The sequence below is a fragment of the Planococcus citri genome, chromosome 4 (genome assembly GCF_950023065.1).
Source record: "Planococcus citri chromosome 4, ihPlaCitr1.1, whole genome shotgun sequence".
Lineage (NCBI taxonomy): Eukaryota > Metazoa > Arthropoda > Insecta > Hemiptera > Pseudococcidae > Planococcus > Planococcus citri.
In genome coordinates this window covers 32,604,532-32,627,182 of record NC_088680.1, presented here as the reverse complement: position 1 = coordinate 32,627,182, position 22,651 = coordinate 32,604,532, and the positions used below count along the sequence as shown (strand labels likewise).

Sequence of the window (22,651 nt, the reverse complement as noted above, 5' to 3'; positions counted from 1 at the left end):
CTTATTAGACTTACCCCTAACTGCGTTGTCGTCCGAAAGTCTTCAGCCTTGACCCGTTTCGTTCCCAATTAAAACTTCGTGATTGTTTTCTATTATTCGTATCTCCTATGCAACACGATGAAATTGAAAAAAATGCATCGATTCAATTACAAACATAAAAACGTTTCTTATCAGTCGATTAATGAGTAATTATTTCCACGCGAGAGTTACGATTATTGAAAAGTGCATCTTGTTTGCGCATGATTAATTTCGCGTTAATGAAACAATGTCGGGTCGAACTAGGTGCTAGGTATTTGAAGTATGAATTATCTATAAGTACACTGGTACTCACCTTAAACTGTGTTCAGATAACTGATGTTGCGATTACGTAGGTATTTTACATCTGGTGTCTTATGCACGTGATCCATTGATTTAGGTAGAGTAGAGGGCAGACGACAGAGGTACATTTAGTTTCACTTTCGTAGACGTTGTTTTTATTTTGGTCCGACCAAATTATGCATATACAAGGTAGGTTTACGTATTTGAATACACACAATACAAAGATCTAACGAACCAACTATTGTACATCGATTTTCTGATCGTGAAATCACAATCGAGTGTTAATTGCTGGTATGGTGAGATGAGATCGAATATCTATACCTATTAATGATCCTCAGACGACACTTACGAGTAGTGCTAAAAAAAAAAGCTTGTTCTTAACCAACCAAAGACTATTAAGAAGATGTAGGTAATGATTGTCCAAGTTACCGTTAGGTTCGTCGTCGCGACAATAAGACGCCTAACAAAAGAATCATTTTACGTTGAAAACTCTTCATTTTTATCTCGAAAAATATACCTATATTGTTTAGGTTTCCTTTTTGATGATAAATTATCAAACAGTTGAGGCTGCTTATCGGAGATATTGGTGAAATTGCGCTTCGCGCCTACATTATTTCTTTCTTTTAAATTGATCGTACTGTTAGAGGTGAAAACTGACCATGAAAAATGTATTTTCGTTTGTTTTTATTCTAGCTTTTATAAGTTTTCTTTTCTGTGTTGTTCGAGGAAAACATTGTGTTTTTTTTCGGGTATTTTGTTTTATAATTTTTTGTAACGATGATGATGATTTTGTTATGATTTTTTTCTTACTATATAGTTGTGTGATTTTCAAAGAAGTGATGGGAGGGGGAGAAGCTTTGAAACCTTAAAAAATATAAAAATACCGTGAAATTTGCATATTTCAGCCATCTATAACTTGTCATGTTCTTGATCTGTCACTGTCATTGGATTTTTTCAAATTTTATTTCGAAAATTGCTTTTAAATGGTTAGAATGCTTTTTTTCACGGATCGTTCTTGTGAACGATGAAAGATTGAAGTATTTTTTAGTGTGACTAAAGTGGTTTGTAAAACGATCATTGTTGATTGATTTCTTTGAGGCTCGCTCTTGGGTTCGGAGTTAAAAGTGATCTGAGCCATTATTTTTAACACATTTTATACTGCACGGAGCCTCGTCCATTTGCAGTGCTGTCGAGTCGAAATCTTCTCCTGTCACATTGTTTTAGAAAATGTCCACGAGTCTGCAAAATCGGAAAAAATTTATCAATATTTACTTGGTGGAAAATACGATATTAAATCGAAAAGTGTTGTTTAAAAAACACACTCGGTGTGTTGCCTGAAAATCAGCTGAAATTTAAATAAGCTCGTTGAATAGGTTGAGAAGAGAATAAACCACAACTCGATTTTTAGATGTTTAAAATTTAAATTAATTTCTACGCCTTATGTAGAAATTCTAACCCCCTGAAAAAGTCAAAAATCTTGCGAAAAGCTCCAGAAAGTGGGGGGATGAGTGTTGTCAACAAATTACCTACGAACAGATATTTTATAATTTTCTGATTCTTTTTTTGCTTTAAAATAATTATGCATAATGCAGTTCAAGAAACATGCTCGATGGAAATCGATTTTGAAGTAGATTCCTTAAGGAGGTCAAGAATAAGGCTGCAATCCGACTTCCAGCTGCTTAAACCCATTTCCGCACTCTCAGGAGAAATTAAAAAAATTCTGGAGAAATCTAAAATTGCGCTGGAAGCTCCAGAATAGTCTAAAATTGCGAAATTCGGTTCGGGGAATTGATATCAGTTTCAGGATTAATTTTCGTCATTTTACTATAGGTATAAAATCACTGCATTAAAAATGAATTTTGCTCGAAAAAAGCCCCTAAAATGAAAAAAAAATCAAAAAGTTCAAAAAATGATAAAAATGAAAAAACTGAAATACCTTCAAATTGAAAAAAATTTCTTCGCAGTCCCAAGTTATTTCTTTGGGCGGTAGGGGGGGGGGTATTTTCATTTGATAAAAATGTGACAAATAGGTCATGAAAAAATCATGATTTTTTCGTCTGGAAGTTTTGGTAGACACCTTGAAAAAAATGGATTTTCAAAAATTCGCTAAAAATCGAAAAATCAATTTGAGCAGATAAACTTTTGATTGTGGACCATGCTGTTTTCAAAAATCGCAGTCCCCTTCAAATGAGAGGCGCGACTGACTCGTCCAGTGATTCCCTTGTCAGAAATTGATGGAAGGTCGACTTTGTAATGTAAGTATTGAAATATTTATTTTGCAAAAAACATTTTCAACAATTTCTGCGCATGAAAAATCTCAGAAATTAATTTTTGGTGAATTTTTGAAAGTTTTAATTTGATAAAATTTAGATATGTAACGCTGATATTTGATTTAGGTTCAATTTTTGACCTCTCAAATTGAATTGATTGGTGAGAGTTTCGAATCTCTTCAGAGCTTTCAAATGCTTATTTTCAATTTTGACTCTCTTGTTGAAAATTTTTCCAAAAAGTGGAAAAATCTAAAAATCTGTAGAAGGCTCCAAAAAGGCTCTAAGCTACCACTAATTGATTTTGGAGTCAAAAAAAGGACATCTTCAATCAATTTTAGCTGTTCTATTTCAATGTTATCAAATCTTAATTTTTTTCTTGGTGAATGGACTATTTTGAATTTTCAAAAATTGACAAATGAAATTTAACAATTTTGAAATTTGGTTTGGTAGGTACATACCTACCTATTGTATTTTTGGATGCTTTTTCAATTTTTCTTTATTTTGTTTTGGTTTAAAAAATTGTCCGTTAATTGAGATACCTCACTTATTATTAAGAGAAGCCAGAACACTGGTAATTTATCGCATTTATTTAATCAAAAAAAAATTAAAAGTGTTATAATCGAGCTATCTCAAACATTCAGACAGAGGAGGGGGTAAAATATTCTGAAAATTTGATTTTCGGAACATATTTTCATCTTTATAAATTTTGGATTTAGGGTCAAGTTACACAGGAAAAAAAAATCAAAATCTATCTCAATCTTAGCACCCCCCCCCCTTCCTTGCTCATTTGGATCCCACGAGATGTTATCGCGAACTATATCATTTCTGGGGTTTCCCAAAATTGTCTTTTCCTCTAGCAATGGGCTCTCAAATAATATATGGCTCGTTGGCTAGTTATTTACCAACAATCACGTTAAAAAAGAATAACCATGATCGCTCACAAAAGATGCACTTCCGTGTAAATTTTTCATCATCAATATCCAAATTGACTTTCTTGCGAACGATTCATCTAAAAGTTGAGGGTTCCTACGAAGATTAAAGTCGTGATCATTTCCATCGTGTCATTGAACTTGATATTACATATTATTCTTACGAGGCTGAATTCGTTTCATGGACATGACGTAAGATTCCAGATGAATACCGGTATATTAATTGAAAGGGTTAAGTGGTGTCAAGGCCTGCGGAAGAAGCAATTTATCATGTACCTAGCATTCTATGCATGTTGGAAAAATGAACAAAAAAAAAAGAATAGAATGAAAGTCAGTTTAGATTTTTGGAGTATGTCAATTTGTAAAGTGAAATATGCGCGAGTTTTTCGTCAAACTAGGTATGTACATTGTGATGAGACGAGGAAGGGGGAACTTTGTAATTTTGGAACAATTTTTAAAATAGTTCCAATGAAGTAGACCACGTTATAGGGGAATCAACCTAATTTTTTGACACCATTGCGTCTATCATTTCCCATTCCTATTGGACATTTTTAAATTAGACCTTAATATATTTGCATACGTGTCTAATTTATTACCTACTAATACCTAATTCGTGTTTTTTTTTTCTAATGAAAAGAACCTCTTAATTTTCCCTATATTTTTTCCTCGTTTGAACTACTTTCGAAAGCTCTCTATTCGATGATAATTCTTACTTCCTTGAAACTTGAAGAGCATTGCTCTCAATACCAAACAAATAAGTAATATATGTACGTATATGTACTCGAGTTTCGGTATAATTTTGCCTATACGATTATTTTAATTGACGCGATAAGAATGAAATACGAGTACCTCGGCCTTCAAACTTGCATTCTTGCGATATTCAACTCGATAGAGAATACAGATACATAAACATAAAGCTGAAGAAATGAAACCATATCAACGTCAGTGACGACGACCATCAAAAAGTATTATCGTTTTAAATAGGTAGGTAGGTAGGTACCTAGCTACATGAGTACGTGAAAGAAGAAATGATTTTTCAAATATGACAGCATCACTAGTTTAATCTGGATTTGTGGTCTATATGACGAACAATGAACACAATCGTTTAATGAATAATGAATGTTTTAAACGAACTTCCTTAAAAAAAATGGCAATGGTTTACTCTATGTTGATTGTGCAAAAAAAAATCGCAAAGAGAAGCCTTCTACTGAATGTCTAATTGTGTTTAAGTCATTTTTTGCTGATTGGGTAATAGTTTTCCGTGAACTGGTTCACCCTTGTTATGTACATATTACTTCATAGTTTGCTTTCGAAACTCGCCTTTTTTTTTTTACGTTCTTGGCCCATTTTTACGAATTTTCAAAATACTCCCAAAGGCCAATATCACTGGAAAATTTTTTCAATTTATCTAAAATTTCATAGCGAGTCGATAAAAAAAGCCATCTCGCCGATAAAATGTAACTGAGGCGCAGAAGTATAGGAACTTTTCTACTCGTATGCAATTTTGGTCTTTCGAAAAAATATTGGCTGGATAGAAAATGATCAGGCAAATGAAATACTCGTATAATACCCAGAATTTCCCGAATATGCCCGTCAAACTTGATTCTTATACCCTATTTCAATTCAAATCGTCCCCTATCCTATTTCAAGCCTGATGTCAATGTCTCTTTCTCCCTAAATAACACTCTCGTATTGATTGGAAAAAATCGCATACAATATGTAATTACATGCGATATTTACCTGTACATACAACTCGTTGCTTACATCACATATACCTAACCCTCATGAATCGAAGAGTTTTCCGAACCAAATGCGTGTCCATTGAGTTTTCATTCACGAGTACAAAAGCGAAGAGGGAATAAATTGGTGTTTTTTATGTACTTACCTCAACCATCGTTGTTGTAATACTCGAATATGTTTAAAACTATATCTACCAATCCTACATACGTATATACGAGGGTACTTTTTTCTACAGTGATTAATTGCGTATTTTGAACCGTTACCGTATTGCAAAGGGATGTTTTTTTCAACCAAATCCTCGCTGGCAGTAATAAATTTCATGTGGCTTTTTTATTCAGTTTTTTTTACCGCTGTTTGTAGGCGTGATTTAGTCTCAGGAGATTTGTACGCAAAAGTGTGGTTTTTATCAGAAATACTAAATTATTTAACGTTTGCATGGCTTAATGATATTTATTTAATTATCACAATTTGTATTACAATAGGTTAATGTGGGTGGTACTCGTAGGTATTTAAATAAAAAATTAATGAGGGAAAAATTATATAAATTATGAAGCAATGTTCCGGTGATAAGACTTTAATTACGAGATGTTATTTAATTTAAATCAACAGGAAAAAGAACAATAATGCACATCTTATCAAAACTGCACCGACAATTTGAAAAATCGACAGTTACTTCCGAAATGCATTTAACGATCATTATCCATTTGAACTAATTCTAAGCTGTTATAAATGAGATTTCCAAGGTTTTGAAATGCTCCTTTCGAGCCTCCGACTTCGGTGCTCTCTCCTCATTTTTAAGATTATTTTTTAATATATTGTGCAGTTTTTTGATGATTGTGTTTCAACATTGTCGACTTTTTACTTTTCACCACCCCCCCCCCCAACCAAAAAATTGTGATAAATTTATCCAATGTTAATTTCACCGAAAGTGTGCAATTTTTGACTCATGTAGTCATGTTATTCGATTGTGATGCGTTTTTTTTTCAACTTGTCTACAGAAATATCAATCAGCCCCTCGATTGTACATATAGAGCTCAAAAAAATGAATTATCTATTAAAACTGGTCGTTTAGAACACTAAAAATGCTCATGACTTTTTATTATCATTTCCAGTTGTTCTGAAACCTCCAACGCGATTTTAAATTTTTCCAGGATTTTTGAATTTCTCCAAAAAACGCGGAAATTAATTTTGGGCAGCTATAATTTTGAGTTCTGCAGCAATTGAGTTGATTTCCACATCTTCAGAAGAAATTCAAAAATCCTGAAAAAAATCATAAGTCAAGGTGGAGGCACTAGAATGGTTGAAAATGATGGAATTTGCTTTGCGGAAGTCGATAATTATAGTTTCAAATTTGATTTTTATCATTCTTACAGAAAAAGTGTACCTACCTATTTCTAAAAGAATAGAAAGAAGCACTAAAGAAGGAGTTCCGATAAGGCCATTTCTTGGGCACAGACAGTTATCGACTCGACCACTCTTAAAATGTTGTAATTGTAATAAATGCCCAAATACGAATCCTAGTTAGTTGGCCCAAAATGACCATTTTTTTTGGCTCCAGGTCCAGGGGTTCTCAAAGTTGTGAATAAAAAAATGATTTTAGGAACCACTGAGATTATTTTCAAAAACTTTTTTGCCGAAAAATATCTGTTTGAACCCGATAAACGTTATGCGAGGTGATTTTTCCCATTTTTGACCCTCGGGGCAGAAATGGGGGGGGGGGGTAATTTTTGGAAAATTTTGGAACCACAATTTTGAACCTTTCCCTTTGAACCCCGCTAAGAAGCTTTTTTACAGTTTATTAGTATCCAAAAGACCTCCATTCTACCAAATTTTGAGCCAATTTTTCGTAATTTCGATATTTTGGGAACCCCTGGAAACTAGTAACCTGCGATTTGCGCCAAACATAACGTTTTGAGGTGTATATTCAATTATCTAGGTGAAAAAATGGAATTGAGTTCCCTGTATATGTATTCGTAATTTTGCACCCTTTTTTAGAGCCCCCCCCCCGTCTTAAGGCACCCCTGAAAAAGGCGTTATAATGCATATTTTTTCAAATAAATCGAAGCATTTAAAAACATTTGATTAATCCTGTACTTTCATAATTAGGCTTTTTTGGGTCAAATCCGGAGATTTTATAGGTATTTCGTTGAAATCGTGAAAACGTGATTTTAACGTTTTTTTGAAGAGTAAAATCTCAGAATTTGACGCAAAAAAGCTCAATTATGATAGTTACAGGAAAACTCATAATATGAAAAAATTATTTTTTTATTCACAACTTTGGGAACCCCTGGACCCCAAAAAATGGTCATTTTGGGTCAACTAACAACGGATTCGTATTTGGGACATTTATTACAACAATATTTTAAAAGTGGTCGAGTCGATAACTGTCTGGGCCCAAAAAATGGCCTTAATCGGGACTCCTCCTTTCAGAAAATCGCCATTTGAATTTTCTGAAATTTTCCAAAAATTAAGACATCTATTTGGGTACCTAATAACGTGGGTTTCAGATTATTTTATTTTCGAAACTCGCATTCATGTTCAAGTCTGAGAGGAACACCTCCAGTTTTTCACTTGTAGGTATAAGGTGAGATGACACTTAAATGACATAATGAAAATAACATGCACAGTTTTTGCCTATTTTCTTCGAATGAGGAAAATGTCTTTTAGTGACTCATACATATGTTAGATTTTTTCATCAACATTTCAACCCCTTCCCTTCTCTTTCCATTTCATGGGCAAAAATTCTAGAATTCTGGGATCATGATTAGTGAGCCTTGATGGTCTATTTTATCTAGACATAAAAATTCAGTGATACTTTTTTTCGAAGATAGGATTGTGTGAAATGACCGAAAAGAAAAATTAACAAAAAATGAAAAAAAAAAAAATGTTGACCAAAAGAAATATTCTGTCTTCTTCTTTTTGCGAAACTGGAAAATCCATTAAATGTTGGAATTTTGTAAGACAAAAATTTCAAATGCCAAAAAAGTTTTTTTTGGACAATTTTTTTCATAGGTAGCTTAGTTCTTTTTTTTTTAAAAAAAAATTTGGATTATTCTACGATTCCAAAAAAATCAGAACTTTTCTGAGCAATAAGTATAAGAGGTTATGCTGTTCCTTGAGGAGTGAGGGGTTAAATATTGGTCAAACAATTCCACATTTTTACAAATTCAAATTTCTAAAGACGTTTTAAATTGACACCCCTTCTGTTAATGAAGTCAACATTTTTGCTTTCCCAAAAATTTTCTGCTGAGTTGAGATGTAGACAGAATAAATAAATCTTCCACAAATCGTCGTTTTTACTAAAAAAAAAATGACTCCTTCAAAAAATTGGAAATCTGTTATTATAGAAGTAGATATAAATAATATGATGATTAATGAAATAAGTAAACATGAATGTCAAAAATTGAAAAAAAAAACAACTTAATAATGTAACACATTTTTCAGCTCAAAATTCACTCTTGATACTCACACATTCGTTTGTCTACTTATTGTACCTGATCGGTTATAATGTCCCTAAAAAACCTTCACTTTTGTAGGATCCTTAACCAAACCAGAAAACATGACGATTTTAGTATTAATATTATAAATGAAGAACATAAAAGGTCTATTCACATAGAAAAGTACTGGACGGGTTCGAGATCGATTCACGTCTTGATCTGAAAAGCAGACATCCTCCAAAACTATCTTTTGCGACGGTATCTGATTATAGCTTTGGGTACGATACACACGGGGCATAAAAAGATCACCACAAGATAGCTGAGCACCTATTGTCTCATATGATATAGACAACTGTAAGCTCGTAGCCATTCTGTCGATAATAATTTGCGAGAAAATATTCTTAGCGCCGAGTGTTTGTATAAGTGAGCTAATCTGTCGAGACCATTTGAAATTGAGATTCGGAATTTTCAACTCCACCAAGGAGGAGGTGTTATATAAATTGTTGACTAGGCTGTGAAAATCATTTTCGTCGAACTTATTCGCCAAGTCGATTAACGAGTATCCTTCATAAGGAAGAATTGCGTAGAAGGCGAAGTGATGATTTTCATAAGGTATTGCTATAGCTTGATATTTTAGATTGTCGTTCCTCAAATAGGACAGTTGTCTTCTGTGGCTTATCATTCGAACTGAGATGATGCGATCGCCTGTGTTGAATTCATCTCTGTTAAAGTGGAATTTCGAGTGAATATTTTAAAAGTTTGGTTTTTCAAATTGACGTTCATGAGAATAATGAAGCTCTTACTTTAGGGGTAGATTTATCATAAATCCTTTCCAAGCTTCGTGGAAATATATTGGACTCGATACGATCAACTTTATTACTTGTGCCATTTCTGCCTTAAGTACGCTAGGATCTTTGGTAGTCGTTGTTCCAAGCCATCTGTAAACAAAATATGACAGTAATATACTTCTTTTCCCTCCCCACCCCATCTTGCAAGTATTTGTAACTTTTTCCCCCTAAAAGCTCCATACTCACGCTTGAACCAATTCGGTGACGATATCTTTGCCCACGACATTAGTCTTGTTCAATTTCTCCGGAAAAAATACTTTCCAGTCTTTCAACTGTAATCCATCTTTCCACGAGACACGTCCGCTAGAGTAATCTTCGCTCGAATGTCGATGCACGTATTCTAATAACTTTTTTAGTACTTTTTGAACTTTCATTGTTCTGCAAAAAGTACATAAACAGAATATTGCGAACATTTAGTTAGGTACTTGGCTAGTTATCAAGCCATGCGTTTATATCTTTAGTCGATTATATTGCTTCATAAATTCTAACTAACTTTAAATTCCGTGCTTGAAAACTATTCTTCGCACTCTAAAGTGTTCTATTGATTAGGAAAAAAAACGCGTATGGTGTAATTACGATTACCTGCTGTGGTGTTTGCCTACGCCCTACACCCTTTCGCACTGCGGAGACAAAATGCGTGTCAGTGTCTGGTCCTTGCGGTATACGTGTATGTAAAGGAGGCGAGGACGGAGGGAATGAATAATTGGTGATGTTTTTTTTCCTATTTTGTGAACCATCGCAATTATAGTATTTCAACTTATTTAAAACCACGAGGGTAGTTTTTTTAGGGCGAATTATTGCCTATACTACCTACTATGGCGCGGCGTATTTTTGGTTGAGTTACTTTTTATGGAGGCTTTTTTTGTTGTAAATCCTTGTTTGGGTTTCATTATGGAGTACCTATTTATTTTTCTGTTTTCTACGTAGCTGTGATTTTGGCGTGTACGTGACTGCTCATCATCTCCCATTATCAGCACGATAAGTTGCCGATCATTTCAGTTTAAGGCGTTCGACTGTTGGCTATTAAAATTCTAACATGATTGTTACAATGCAGAAATCAAGAAAAATCACGCAAAATGCCTCAAATGATTGAAAAATGATTTAAACGAAATTAAATAAAATTTTGCAAAAAGGTGCATGACTGTAATAAAAATTACAAAGTTGGCTTAAAAATCTCACTGAAACCTACCTAAAAATTGATGAAATTGCAGTAAAATTGTGCCGAAGTCAACAAAGAATTGAAAAAAACATTCATTAAATTCTGTTAAAATGTTCTCATTCTCAAATATGTACTACATATCTTTTGGAATTGGGTCATTTCCCCCAAAATAGTTAGGGTAAGGGATGGTAATTTTTTGCTAAAAATATTACTTTTTTTCACTCTCTTGATTTACTACTAAAGATAATCTCATTTTATTCATCCGAAATTGTCACTTTCTTACTAGAAAGTAATGGTCATTTTTTTCAAAATCATTCTTGTTTGAAATTAATTTTTTTTAAGGAGTTGAATGGTATACCTAATTTTATTGAAAATCTCTACACAAAATTGTTTAAAAAAATCAAAAAACAAAAAAATTTATTTTTCATTTCATGTGGGGGAGGGAGGAGTTAAATATGTTTCATCCCAATGTGGAAGAAAGGTCTTGCATTTGAGTTTGGGAAATTTTTCGTATCTTGAATTTGGCTACATTTTTTTTTCATTTTCAAAAAATGCATTTTTATGGAATGAGTCACCCCGAATTTTTTAGTATTTCTGGAGATGTCTTTAAAGTTGGAAAATCGCCACATTAGTAGCTTTTTTGAACATTCAAAAATTCATCAAAAATCCAAAAACTAATCTTAGTACCTAAAATTTGGGCTCCATTTTCGATTTAGCTTGGTTTTGCTGAATTCCCTTGCATAAGTGGTTAAGTATGCATTCATTTTTAGAACCACTGCTCGAAAATGTAAGAAATTAAAAGTAGCGAATATATATTACTTTAAGGGTAAGCAATGCAGCACGTAACGCTTTTTTCATTTTTGACCTTTTTGGGGGTTGTGGTGAGGGTATTTCTATTTTTGAAAATTTTGGAACCCCCTTTTTTGACCCAACAGTTTTGTAGCGTCGCTCGAACAGTTCTGAAGAACTAGTGAATGGCAGAAAGAGCAGTAATCAACTTGAAAATTATTTTTTAGCATTTTTTCATAATTTGGTCCCCCTTCACAGTGTTATGAACTTTTCAAGATTAATTCTCGGTCGTTGCTTTTCAGTACCTCCACCTCGAGTTTCAAGTCAATCGGCTAGAAACAGTCTAAGATAACCTAAAACCTTTGAAAAAACACATTTTGAAACTTGGAAGGTCCTCCCCCCCCCCATCTCCGCAGGGCATGGATAGAAAATCACTTTCGTCTTTCGCACTGAAAAATCACCATTTTGTGGTACTAAACGAGAAATTTAATAAAAATCAAAATCGAAATCAAATGCCTAAATTTATCATGCTTTTTAAGCTATAGCGAGCCTTTTTGCATAAACCAAACTTGATAATTTCTCATACCGATTAAGTTGGTATCATTGGTACAAAAACTTACTCGATATTTTTCGGAATCTCTAACATATGACAAAGCTCCCTCCTGGATATGCCATGAGTTCGAATCGCCACTAACACAGCCATTTCGTAAATATTAATAGGTGAAAATACAATATTCTCTTTGCCATCGGTTTCTTCAATTAATAGCCTATTCAAACGTATCATAAAACGTAACAGACTATTTTGCACGACCTACGTAGCAGAAAAATACAAAATAATAAGTACAGCATACGACAAGAAAAAGTATTCAATCTCATCTTTTGAAAAGATCCTGTTTATTATTAATTCGTAGGTAGGTAGATTTTTACAACTTACCGGTAGTAAATAATTATCTTTGATATTTTCTTGCGAATTTATTTCTGCGCTGGTTGTATACCATATGCATAAGAATATCAGACAACCCAATATCATCGTGTATTGCACTAGAAAATATAAATTTTTAATCGGTCATTTTTACCGCTGTTTATCACTGGTAAGTCATAACATCTTTCAATGCTGAGCACTGATCTGTACATGAAATCGTATAATTATGTTTTTGGACGAGTCGATAAACGTTTACGATAAATGAATAGAGATAGGTACTTACGAGTACTTCGGAATAGGCATTTTAAATGTTTAATCATTTTTTTTCAATTTTTCATAATATCTTCAAGATATTGTACAAAATGGCTAAGAAAGAAAGGCAAAATGACGATGGACTTTTTTTTCAGATTGATAAACTGTGATGAATGTCAGAAACAGATTTTCCATGAATACTAAATTTCATTTCAAATTAAAATTTCGAAATGTGGGTCAAGTTTTGAATAACCTAAGTAGGTTTTTTTTGAAAAAGTACGATAAAGTAAATGATTGGATAGTTCTATGGGAGATATAGTGCAATTCTACAATCTACATTGATTACATAAAAATAATCGAAATTCATCGTTATTTCTTCAGATTTTCATTTATTGAAAAATTACATCCATCAGTTGAAACTTCTTATCTGCAGATATCATTTTTAACCTCTTTATTTATAAGTAAATTAAGTGGGGAAGGGGGAGAAAATTTTTGTAAATATACTTTTCCTTGATTGCTTGATTACTCGTGAAAATTGAGTAGAAAGTTAATTTTTTAGATACTATGACTTGAGACATGAAAGCTGTAGTTTTCGCTCTATTGTCGAAAAACTGTAATTATAAACCGATTTTGCCCTTCAAAGGGGCTAAAATCTGTGCTTTGAGTAGTTTGATTTATTCAAAATCTTGAAAGAGACCTTAAACAACTTTTTACATAATTTTTTCCCAATTTTTCCTGACTTGTTTTTCTTATTCGCATTCAGCTTCAAAGCCTCATTAAAGCTTAGTTATTTTATTATACTCAGTATCTAGTTGTGTGATTAGTTTTTCATGATTTTTTATGTGAAGATATTTCAACGTTCAAGAGAACATCTTGCTGAAAAATTACGATGCCTATACATTCAGCATGATTAGTTAATGTTGAGGATGATCAAGAAAAAATAATTTCAAAATTAAAATAACCGTGTAGGTATTCACATAGTAGCTTATAGATTTATTTGATCCACATTTTAAAACTTTTAGGTCCTCTCAGGGTCCAATACAGTCTTTAAGAATAAAAATTACTCGATTATGCAATTCATCTGATGTGATTTTCATTTTGGAAATGAATTGATCTGATCCGATTCATCAAAATTTGTAGTCTTGTCTTGAATTCTTCCACTCAATAGGTAGTACCCAGTTGACCACATGCTAGCAAAAAGCTAGCGTTTTATTCGCGTTTTGATAAGTTGCTAGCAATTTACTCGCTTTTTGTGGCCAGCAATAATTGTCTCGCTAAAAGTAAGCGATTTTCTTGCAGTTTTTCGCTAGCAAATTCAATTCTAGCAATTTTCGAGCTGTTTTCCAGCGACTCTCAGCTAGCTTTTACTTCACTTTAACTTGCTCGCCTTATGCTAGCGTATTACTGGCGGATACTTGCTCGCAATTCTATGCTAGGACAGTTCAAGCAATTTTCTCGCATATCTCAGCTAGCTTTTACTTCACTTCATACATGCTCGCCTGATGCTAGCGTATTACTGATGGATATTTGCTTGCAATTCTATGCCAAGAAAGTTCAAGCAATATTCTCGCATATCTCAGCTAGCTTTTGCCTCACTCTATACCTGCTCGCTTAATGCCAGCGTATCACTGACTAATATGTACCATTGTACCTGCTCACAGATGATAGGAAACTTCAGGTAATATTCTTGCATCTCTGAGCTAGCATTTACTTAGCCATCTGGCTCTAGAAAAATGTAAGCATATCTCTAGTTTCTGCATCTGGTGACTTGGCGTTTTTTTTGTAGTCAAATGATAGGAACGTGCTACCAGATCTTATACGCATTTCTCACCAATAAACCTTTTTCTGCGTTATTTATTGTAGCAAAATGCGAGCAGGTATCTTTTACATCCCTCAGCGCGCATACAAAAATCATTAAAAATATTCCTGCATATGACAATAGGAGTAATTGCACCCCCCCCCCCCCCCCCGCCGATCTTCCGGGGCAACTTTTTTCTTAAAGGGGACAACAAAATTTCATCAAATGGACATGGAAAGCTGTAATTTACTCTACACTCCAATTTTAACACCCTCTGAAGACGACTTCAGGTGGGTTCAAGTCATTTTAGAGCCTCCAGTAGGCTTTTGAAACTTTAAATTCCCACAACATTAATTTATCAATTGGAGTTGGCAAGCTGAAATTTACTTCGCACGTTTCAAATGGTTTTGAAGCTTCCAGCTACTTTAAGGAAATTCCAATTTTCCAAAACACGCCATACAACCTTCGAAAAGTCGCTGGAGGCTCCAAAACGACTTGAAATCCACAAGCAGTCGACTTCGTAGCGTATTAAAATTAGTTTGCAGAATGAATTTCGACTCTCCATCTCAGTTTGATGAAATTTTGTGAAAATTTAAAGTTTCAAAAATCTGCTGGAGGCTTCAGGAATTTTCAAAGAGTCGCTGGAGGCTCTAAAACGACTTGAAATTCACCTGCAGTACTTCGTAGCGTATTGAAATTAGTTTTCAGAATAAATTTGAGCTTTACAACTTCAATTTGAGTTTCAAAAATCTGATGGAGGCTCCAGAACTGCTCAAAACAAGTTGAAACCGTTTCCCATCGATTTGGCATGTCGAAAATAGGGTATATCCCAAATTTCAGGTTTCTTGGTCAATTTGGTAAAATTTTTATTTTTTCTCACATTTTGGCCAAAATTTGATTTTTGAAAATTCACCAAAAATCGAAAAAGGTACTTTACCACTTGAAATTTTGACAGGTGATGAATTTTTGCATGATCTTTCGATCTACGTTTGTGAGGTTTGAAAATTTTCGTGCACGTCCTACGAGTATGTTGAAACGCAAAATCTGCGATTTCGGCTGACCTTTCAATCAAAATGGCCGCCATTTTGTAAGTAAGGCCAATTTTTTTCAGCAAGTTTGCTTTAAAATGTTCCTTAGGATGTCCGCTTTAAGGAAAAAGTTGTCCCGGAGGATCGGCGGGGGTGCAATTACTCCCATTGCCGTGGACTAAAATGTTGTTCAAATGTTTTTGAAATTTTTAATTTTGATGGTTTGTTTGATACTTCATTTTCAAATTTTAAATTTTGACAATTTTTCTATTTCAAAAAAAACGTCATTTTTTATTTAATAAAGAGATTTTTCAACCTAAGCGCTAGCATAATGCTAGCGAATTGCTAGCGTCGATCTCTCTCATGGTATAGTTTGCTACTCTTAGATAAAGTGTGTCATCAAGTTGAATATAAGCTCAAGGTGGTATCTTGTTGAAAAGTAAGAAGAGTGACATCACTCTTCTTATACTGTCCCAAGATGCTAGCGTTATGCTAGCTCTGAGCTGGGACAGTCGCCTAATTTTTGGAATTTCCTGGAAAACTACCACCTGTTAAAGGTAAACACCCAGAATTTTTAAAAATTAACTAATAGTAATTATTTTACTGATCAAAGTTTTTCTACGCTAGCAAAATGCTAGCTTCTTGCTAGCATAATTTGCGCTAGCGTAAATGGTGCCGGAATATGAGACACTTTTTGCAAAAATTGCTAGCAAATCAGTCGCGATTTAGTCGCATGTACGTAGCAGAATGCAGAGCAAAGTGCCAACAAAATGCTAGCTTTTTGCTAGCTTTGTGCCAGCTACGTGCTAGCTATTTGTGCGCAATTCTGCTACTCTAATGTGACCTAATCGCAACTGATTTGCTAGCATTTTTTTAAAAAAGTGTCTCAAATTCCGGCACCATTTACGCTAGCACAAAATTTGCTAGCATTTGGTCAACTGGGTACATATAATTTAGCTGTGAAATTATTTTGAAAATTGAAATTACTTATATTAATTTTCATGCTGGTCAATTTGCGTTTGAAATTGAATATTCAGATTGAAGAAGCTAATTCAAGTGGGTACCTATGTACTTACCTAAAATTTATTCGTTTAAAAAATGATATCTTTGCCAATCATTATAAACCATACGACTATTATGAAAATATCTCGCACAAACCAGAATTCTAATCGAGGACAATGGAAATGCATTTTTGAAACGTTCAGTCTTAGTTTTAATTCAAATAAACAATTAATATCTGACGATGAAAGTGACTGGTTTTAGTGAGACGAGCTACGAGTTATTAAAAGATACAAAATTTTATCATCAGATAGGTTACTGGCATTACGTAGATAGTACGAGTATTAAAATTAAGATATTGAAAGAAGTCGACGTATTGTGAGAAGGAAAGAGAGGAGAGTAAAATGAGTTATTAATTGCGATATTGTTGATTTATATGATATCCCTTACAGAAAAAAAATAGTACCTACTTTCTGAGTAGTAGTTTTTTAACGGAGTAAAAAGTACTACTTTTTAACACCTTCATGGACAAATATTTGTAGTTTTACGTAAAAACTACTACTTTTGCCTAAAAACTAGTTAAAATTACTACTTCAAAACTACTACTTACGAAGTAGTAATTTGAACTAGTTTTTAGGCAAAAGTAGTAGTTTTTACGTAAAACTACAAATATTTGTCCATGAAGGTGTTAAAAAGTAGTACTTTTTACTCCGTTAAAAAACTACTACTCAGAAAGTACTATTTTTTTTCCGTGAGGGATGTCATTTATTAAACAGATTTCGAAATGAGCCTGATGAGAACAGGGAGTGTTTCAAATTTAGGCTTTTTTTTTTAGCAGTGTTTGTTTTTTTTTTACGATGGGTAGATGGCAAAAGTGGGTATTAGGTTGCTGAAATCTAGGTACTTGTTTTACAGTAAGATTTTGCGGTTTATTCTCCACTAGGTAATATAATGGTAAATTGGTAAATCATGAAAAAAACGAAAGAAATGAATATTAGAAAAATGATGAAAAAATTGCCAAGTTCTGTAAATTTCATGAAACTCATTTCAATATTGAAATAAAACACGAGAATTGATTTTTTTCAGACTCCAGTTTTGATATCGTTCCAAATTTAAACAACTTTCCTGCAGTAGGTCGTTCTCCTTGCAATTATAAAAAATTCTTATTAGGTACTCGAGATTCTCTCAGTAAAACACATTATTCAAATCTCACTTGATTAAAAAAAATACCAAGTTAGAAAATTCTGAAAATAATTTTCAATAAAGAAAACTATACGAGTAAAATATTGACCTCAGTTTTACCTGCCGTTTATCATAATAATATCGCGTGAAATACTGTGCACAACTTTACCCTACTTAAATCCCCGTAGTGCTGTAAGTTCTCGTGAAATGTTTCTCTCTTGTTTCATATTTTTAGATTTTTTTTCAATTTTTTCTTCATCGCGTGAAGTAAACGTATAAAGTTATACGTAGAAATACGGATGTTATTTGTTAGGTATAGGTACCTACTCGTATACTTACTTGCTACGTGGAATATTATAGAGTTGGAGTTTTGGGCATTATACTTACCTACTTACTCGATGAACATTGCGGAATAAATTATTGTAAATCTCTAATATTATCGTATTTTCCCTATCCCTGGAACAAAATATACTGATGTTATTCAAATTGAGCGAGAGTTTTACTGATAGAAGATATTAAACGTTTGGAAAAACCATCCTTTGCATACTTTTCTCTTCTACTAAAACACTTCCAATCATGAAAAAATGTATTTTTAAAATTACTCATTTATTGTGATTTACTTTCCATGCTTATCCTATTTCAATATTTGAATCTTAAATTTAATCATTTTTCTGTCTACATGAAACGCCAGTTCTCAAAAATATGGTTTGGAATTCATTTCTGGATAATTTACTGCAATTATGGAATTAATTAAGTACCACGTAATAGAATAAAGTTCACGGTAAATCCTTGAGGGAGTCTGTAAGAATAAACACAATTTGTATTTCTAAGGTTAAATTTGATACTTATTGCATATCTCTTATTTCATGAATTTTTGTCTCGATCGTTACCCTCGTTCCTTCCCCTCTCCTCTATAAACCGAGAAATTTCAAATTTGGTGGTCAATTAATAGGTAATATGAAAATCACAATGATCCCATAGAATTTTTTCGAGTCAGTACAGGTATTTTTCATGTTTGTTAATTTTTTTTTCGTCATATTAAATTTTTTTTTGTTAAAATCTTAAAATTTTGAAAATAACTCGCTGAGAAATTTTCAAGCCAAATTGCCCACATAGAAAAAAATTATCTACCTACTGGAAAAATAAAAGTTGAAATTTTACTCACATCAGATGAGTTCTCCTGGTTGAAGTGAAGGAGAAGAACAATTAGCAAAGTACGTACATCATAGCGACCATCATACCCATCGAACAAAGCCAACTGGCATATCCCAATCGAGATCCACTGGAAGTGTGTCCAGGCGCAGAACACATTCCAGCTCCAAGAAATGCCAAATTACCAACTCCGGGAAAAGCGAAGAACATTTTTTATGGTGTAATTTTTGAGAACCAAGACGAACAACGGTAAGAGTTGGATTTTAGAGTCTGAATGTATTTTAAATAACATAATCTAGACGATTCCAATCTTTTTTAATCAATAGATTCTTTATGATTTTCGAAATTATGAAAATGATTTATTTGACCTATTAAATCCAAGCAAGCCTAAACATTTACTTGATTAAAATAAGTAGGAAACGTACGAGTTCTAAATTAGGTACCTATCAATGTTACATCATTAAATTATTTTATTAATTTGTAAAATTACTTTTAGAATTCTAGAAAATTCTGCTCGATTGAGAATTAATATCTACCTAGTTTAGGAACGAGAAAAGGGTATAAACTTTTGAGGGGAAGTGAGACAACTAAACCGAAGAAAAAAATCTTTGCGGCGTTATTCATTGTTTCATTTTCTGAGCCATCGAGAGCCAAAAGCCCCAGAGCAATATTATCTTGACCTTCCTCCTTGAAAAATCGACTTGTGAAAAATATTAATTTTTTATAAAAAAAAAAAGTCCTAAAAATTGATGACAATTTTCAACAAATTGAATTCCAACACCTCCTATGACATTTACTATTACCTTGTTATGATTGGTGATGCATTCTTTTAAGTTATATCAGAGTCAGTCGTTTCATTTTTTGAACTGTCCGAAAAATTGAGGTCAAGGAAAATGGTCCCCTTTGCCCCCTTCTTTTTCTCTTCAATCTTGATTACCCCGATGACCGATATCACTTGTCTATTTTTTCAGTTTTAAAATCTACCTATAAACTTTCAATTTCTTAAAAAAAAATTGATAAAAGATTAGGTAAATTATTTCTTTGAAAATTCATAGGAACATGGCATATTACAACTTTTAAAACTTATATTTATATTTGTTTCCAAACAACGATAGAATTGCTGCATTAAAAATACAAGTTGAAATATTAAAAATCATATTTGCAAATGACTGCACCCACATATCTGTAAATTAACTTGGAAATATGAAGAAATTCGAATTCTTACATCTAGCTTTTTCTATCCCGTTTATGTATTTATTCCTGTATCGATGATTACGTTTCATTTGCTCAGCTTATGATTGGAAAATATTTCTTCCAGAGTAGAAAATTAGAACACTAGTTGGTGATGTCAATTATACCTGAAAAATAAAACGCATTTTTAGATACAAAACTTCTACTTATTAATAAAGTTTAATTTAGGTAAAATAATTTGATATTAACTCACTTTCCGTAGTTATAAAGCCAAACGACGAATACCAAGAAGCAGCCCAGTAAAGGTGAAAGATACCACCATAGTGTTTTGCATGATTCTAAATCCATTTTTGATCGAAATAACCGACTGTTTATTTATGAACGCACCAATTGAATAGATGTATAGCTTTGAACCAAATAAAACTATTTGTATTTAATAATCAAAGAATTTGATACAGATACTTGAATAAAAAAATCTATTTACAACATGTAAAATGATCTTCTTAGTGATTCGAGATTAGAAATTTTTAATTCACTTTATCGAAGATTGGTTTTCATTTTTTTAAATGAACCAAGTACCTGGTTCGATTACGAGTAGATACTGAATTGAAAATTTTTTATGGTTTTGAAGTATGATTTGTTCGATTTAGATGATTAGATAGAGAGTTTAATTTAGAGATTGAGAAATTCATTTGTACAGGATGATTATAATGTATTGAAAATGTTCTAGCAAATTGTCTGACGGAGCACCTAAATAAATAAAATTTGAAGGATGTGATGACTAAATTGTAAAAGCATAGCTCCTTGAATTTTAAATCTAGGCAACACATCTATCTTATTCTTCGCGAATGACTGTTTCAAAAATCAGAACATAGCCTAAAACATTTCTTTATTTTTGCAATAAATTTAGTAATTTACTTTACATGATGATAAAATATAAAATAAAGAATAATATTTTCTATCAATTGAAATATTCTCACAATAAATTAAACGAATTCCAAGCTAAAATATTTTTTGGAAAATTTACCAATTTAATGAAGTAAATTTAATAAAATAAATATCAATTCTGTTTACAAAATAATAATTCAAAAAAAACTGTTGAAATAAAATAGGTACCTTCTTTTTTGCAAATATTGTGGTTTGTCATCTTCATTTCTGAAATGTTAGATATTACATATTATAAGTACTTATTCAATAGAATGCAAATTTAAAAAAAAATAACTTCTTGAAAAGTAACTCACGTTTAATCGCCGTACATCACCGCAAGATAACATATATAAATGAAAAACCCCAATAATAATCCTAAAAAACCGCAGGCCATGTACTTCGTGGTAGTCCAAAATGTATTTACCAGTTGCATTTTGAAATTGAAATTGTTTTTAAACAAATTGTGAAATTGATGACTTGATTTGCAAAATTTGACTGTGAATAGCTCAGTTTATTCTGAGTACCTTACGTGTAGTCTTATCTTGAAATAAATATTATCTAAGGCGAAGAATTTATCATTCGAGATGAGCTCATTTCAAAAATCATAAGCATGATTTGTATTTGTATGAAGTCCAATGATTGGTGGAAATCAAAAATTAATTTTTTTGACAAATTTATCTGACTATACTTTGAAAAAGAAAACCTGTTCCACTATCTTGTTCATTGCAAAAAATGAATGAATAATTAAATATAGAACGAGTGTAGTAAAAAATGATTGCTACAAATCAATTTGTTTCATTTTTTAACAGTCATAAAACGAAAATTTTCAGCAAGTGTAATCCATTTGTATCATATACCTAACAGTAGTAACACAGCTGTGAGTATTTCAAAAGAACAGCAATTCGGAAACAAAATATCACACCATGAACGTAACGTAATCTTGATGAAATAAATATTTTCAGATCAATTCATAAGATGATGAAGATGATGCAGAATTTTGAAAAAAAAAAAGAAATATCAGTTTGGTTTGAATTACGCGCCGTTTCATTCACCAATCAATACGTTCCATGTTTAGTTAGATTTTTAGACTCTAGGCTGCGCTTGTCATGTGTGTTTTTTTTTTAAATTTGAAATAATGTTTTTTGAGTGAAAAAAAAAGTGTTTCGGGTATTTCAGAAAAAATTAATGTTTCAACTCAAAAGAATTCAAGTGTCGAATTTTTGATTATTATTTATTACTTTTTTAAAATATTTTTCTAGCTACATTTACTGTGAGTTTTAAATTTTTACTGCCAATTTTTTGGAATCATGAATTTCTATTCAATAACTATCAATTTTTGAGCTGAAATTTACCACGTCTTTTTTTTCCTTTCTGGTTCACAAATGAAAATCAGTAAAACAATATAATTACCTACCTAATTAGTAATTATTGATGATACCATTTTACAGTTGAACAGCCTTTTGGAAATTTATTAATTTTTCTCAATTTTGTAATAAGATGACAAATTTTCCAAGAAGTGATGTGCTTACTTCACATGTAAACCTAGACTTTTTTTTTCAAACACATTTTTTTCTCTTTTTTTCAGATAAATGGGAATCGTTGCTACAATTTCTGACCTGACGGTGGTACTTCTAAACAAATTACATTATGTTTTCATTCCTCAAAATGCACCTTTCTTCGTAAGTAGTACTATCATTATTATTTTTCATT

The 22,651-nt window shown here is 32.4% G+C and overlaps 2 protein-coding genes and 1 long non-coding RNA gene across 4 annotated transcripts in view; all 3 read right to left on the bottom strand.

Annotated features, from left to right (window-relative positions):
• LOC135842360 (beta-glucuronidase) overlaps positions 1-124 on the bottom strand; it is a 32,659-nt gene extending 32,535 nt beyond the window's left edge. The window contains exon 1 of the mRNA XM_065359792.1: positions 15-124. The gene's annotated coding sequence lies outside the window, so the exon portion shown is untranslated. The remainder of the gene's footprint in view (positions 1-14) is intronic.
• Positions 125-8,579: 8,455 nt separating this feature from the next.
• On the bottom strand, positions 8,580-12,830 carry LOC135843081 (serine protease inhibitor 28Dc-like). The gene is made up of 6 exons (XM_065360826.1): positions 12,696-12,830; positions 12,425-12,531; positions 12,111-12,301; positions 9,729-9,920; positions 9,498-9,632; positions 8,580-9,416 (listed from the first exon to the last, which is right to left on the bottom strand). Exons 1-6 carry the CDS (start codon positions 12,730-12,732, stop codon positions 8,771-8,773), a joined length of 1,308 nt encoding a protein of 435 aa, XP_065216898.1. The 5' UTR covers positions 12,733-12,830; the 3' UTR covers positions 8,580-8,770.
• A 5,428-nt stretch (positions 12,831-18,258) lies between these two features.
• On the bottom strand, positions 18,259-21,500 carry LOC135843549 (uncharacterized). 2 transcript variants are annotated; one of them, XR_010558343.1, is made up of 5 exons: positions 21,256-21,500; positions 21,131-21,169; positions 20,268-20,437; positions 18,837-20,181; positions 18,259-18,470 (listed from the first exon to the last, which is right to left on the bottom strand). It is a non-coding gene; the product is annotated as an uncharacterized LOC135843549 (long non-coding RNA). The 2 variants fall into 2 exon arrangements; XR_010558342.1 differs by having other exon boundaries at positions 20,268-20,420; positions 21,256-21,499.
• Positions 21,501-22,651: the final 1,151 nt, after the last annotated feature.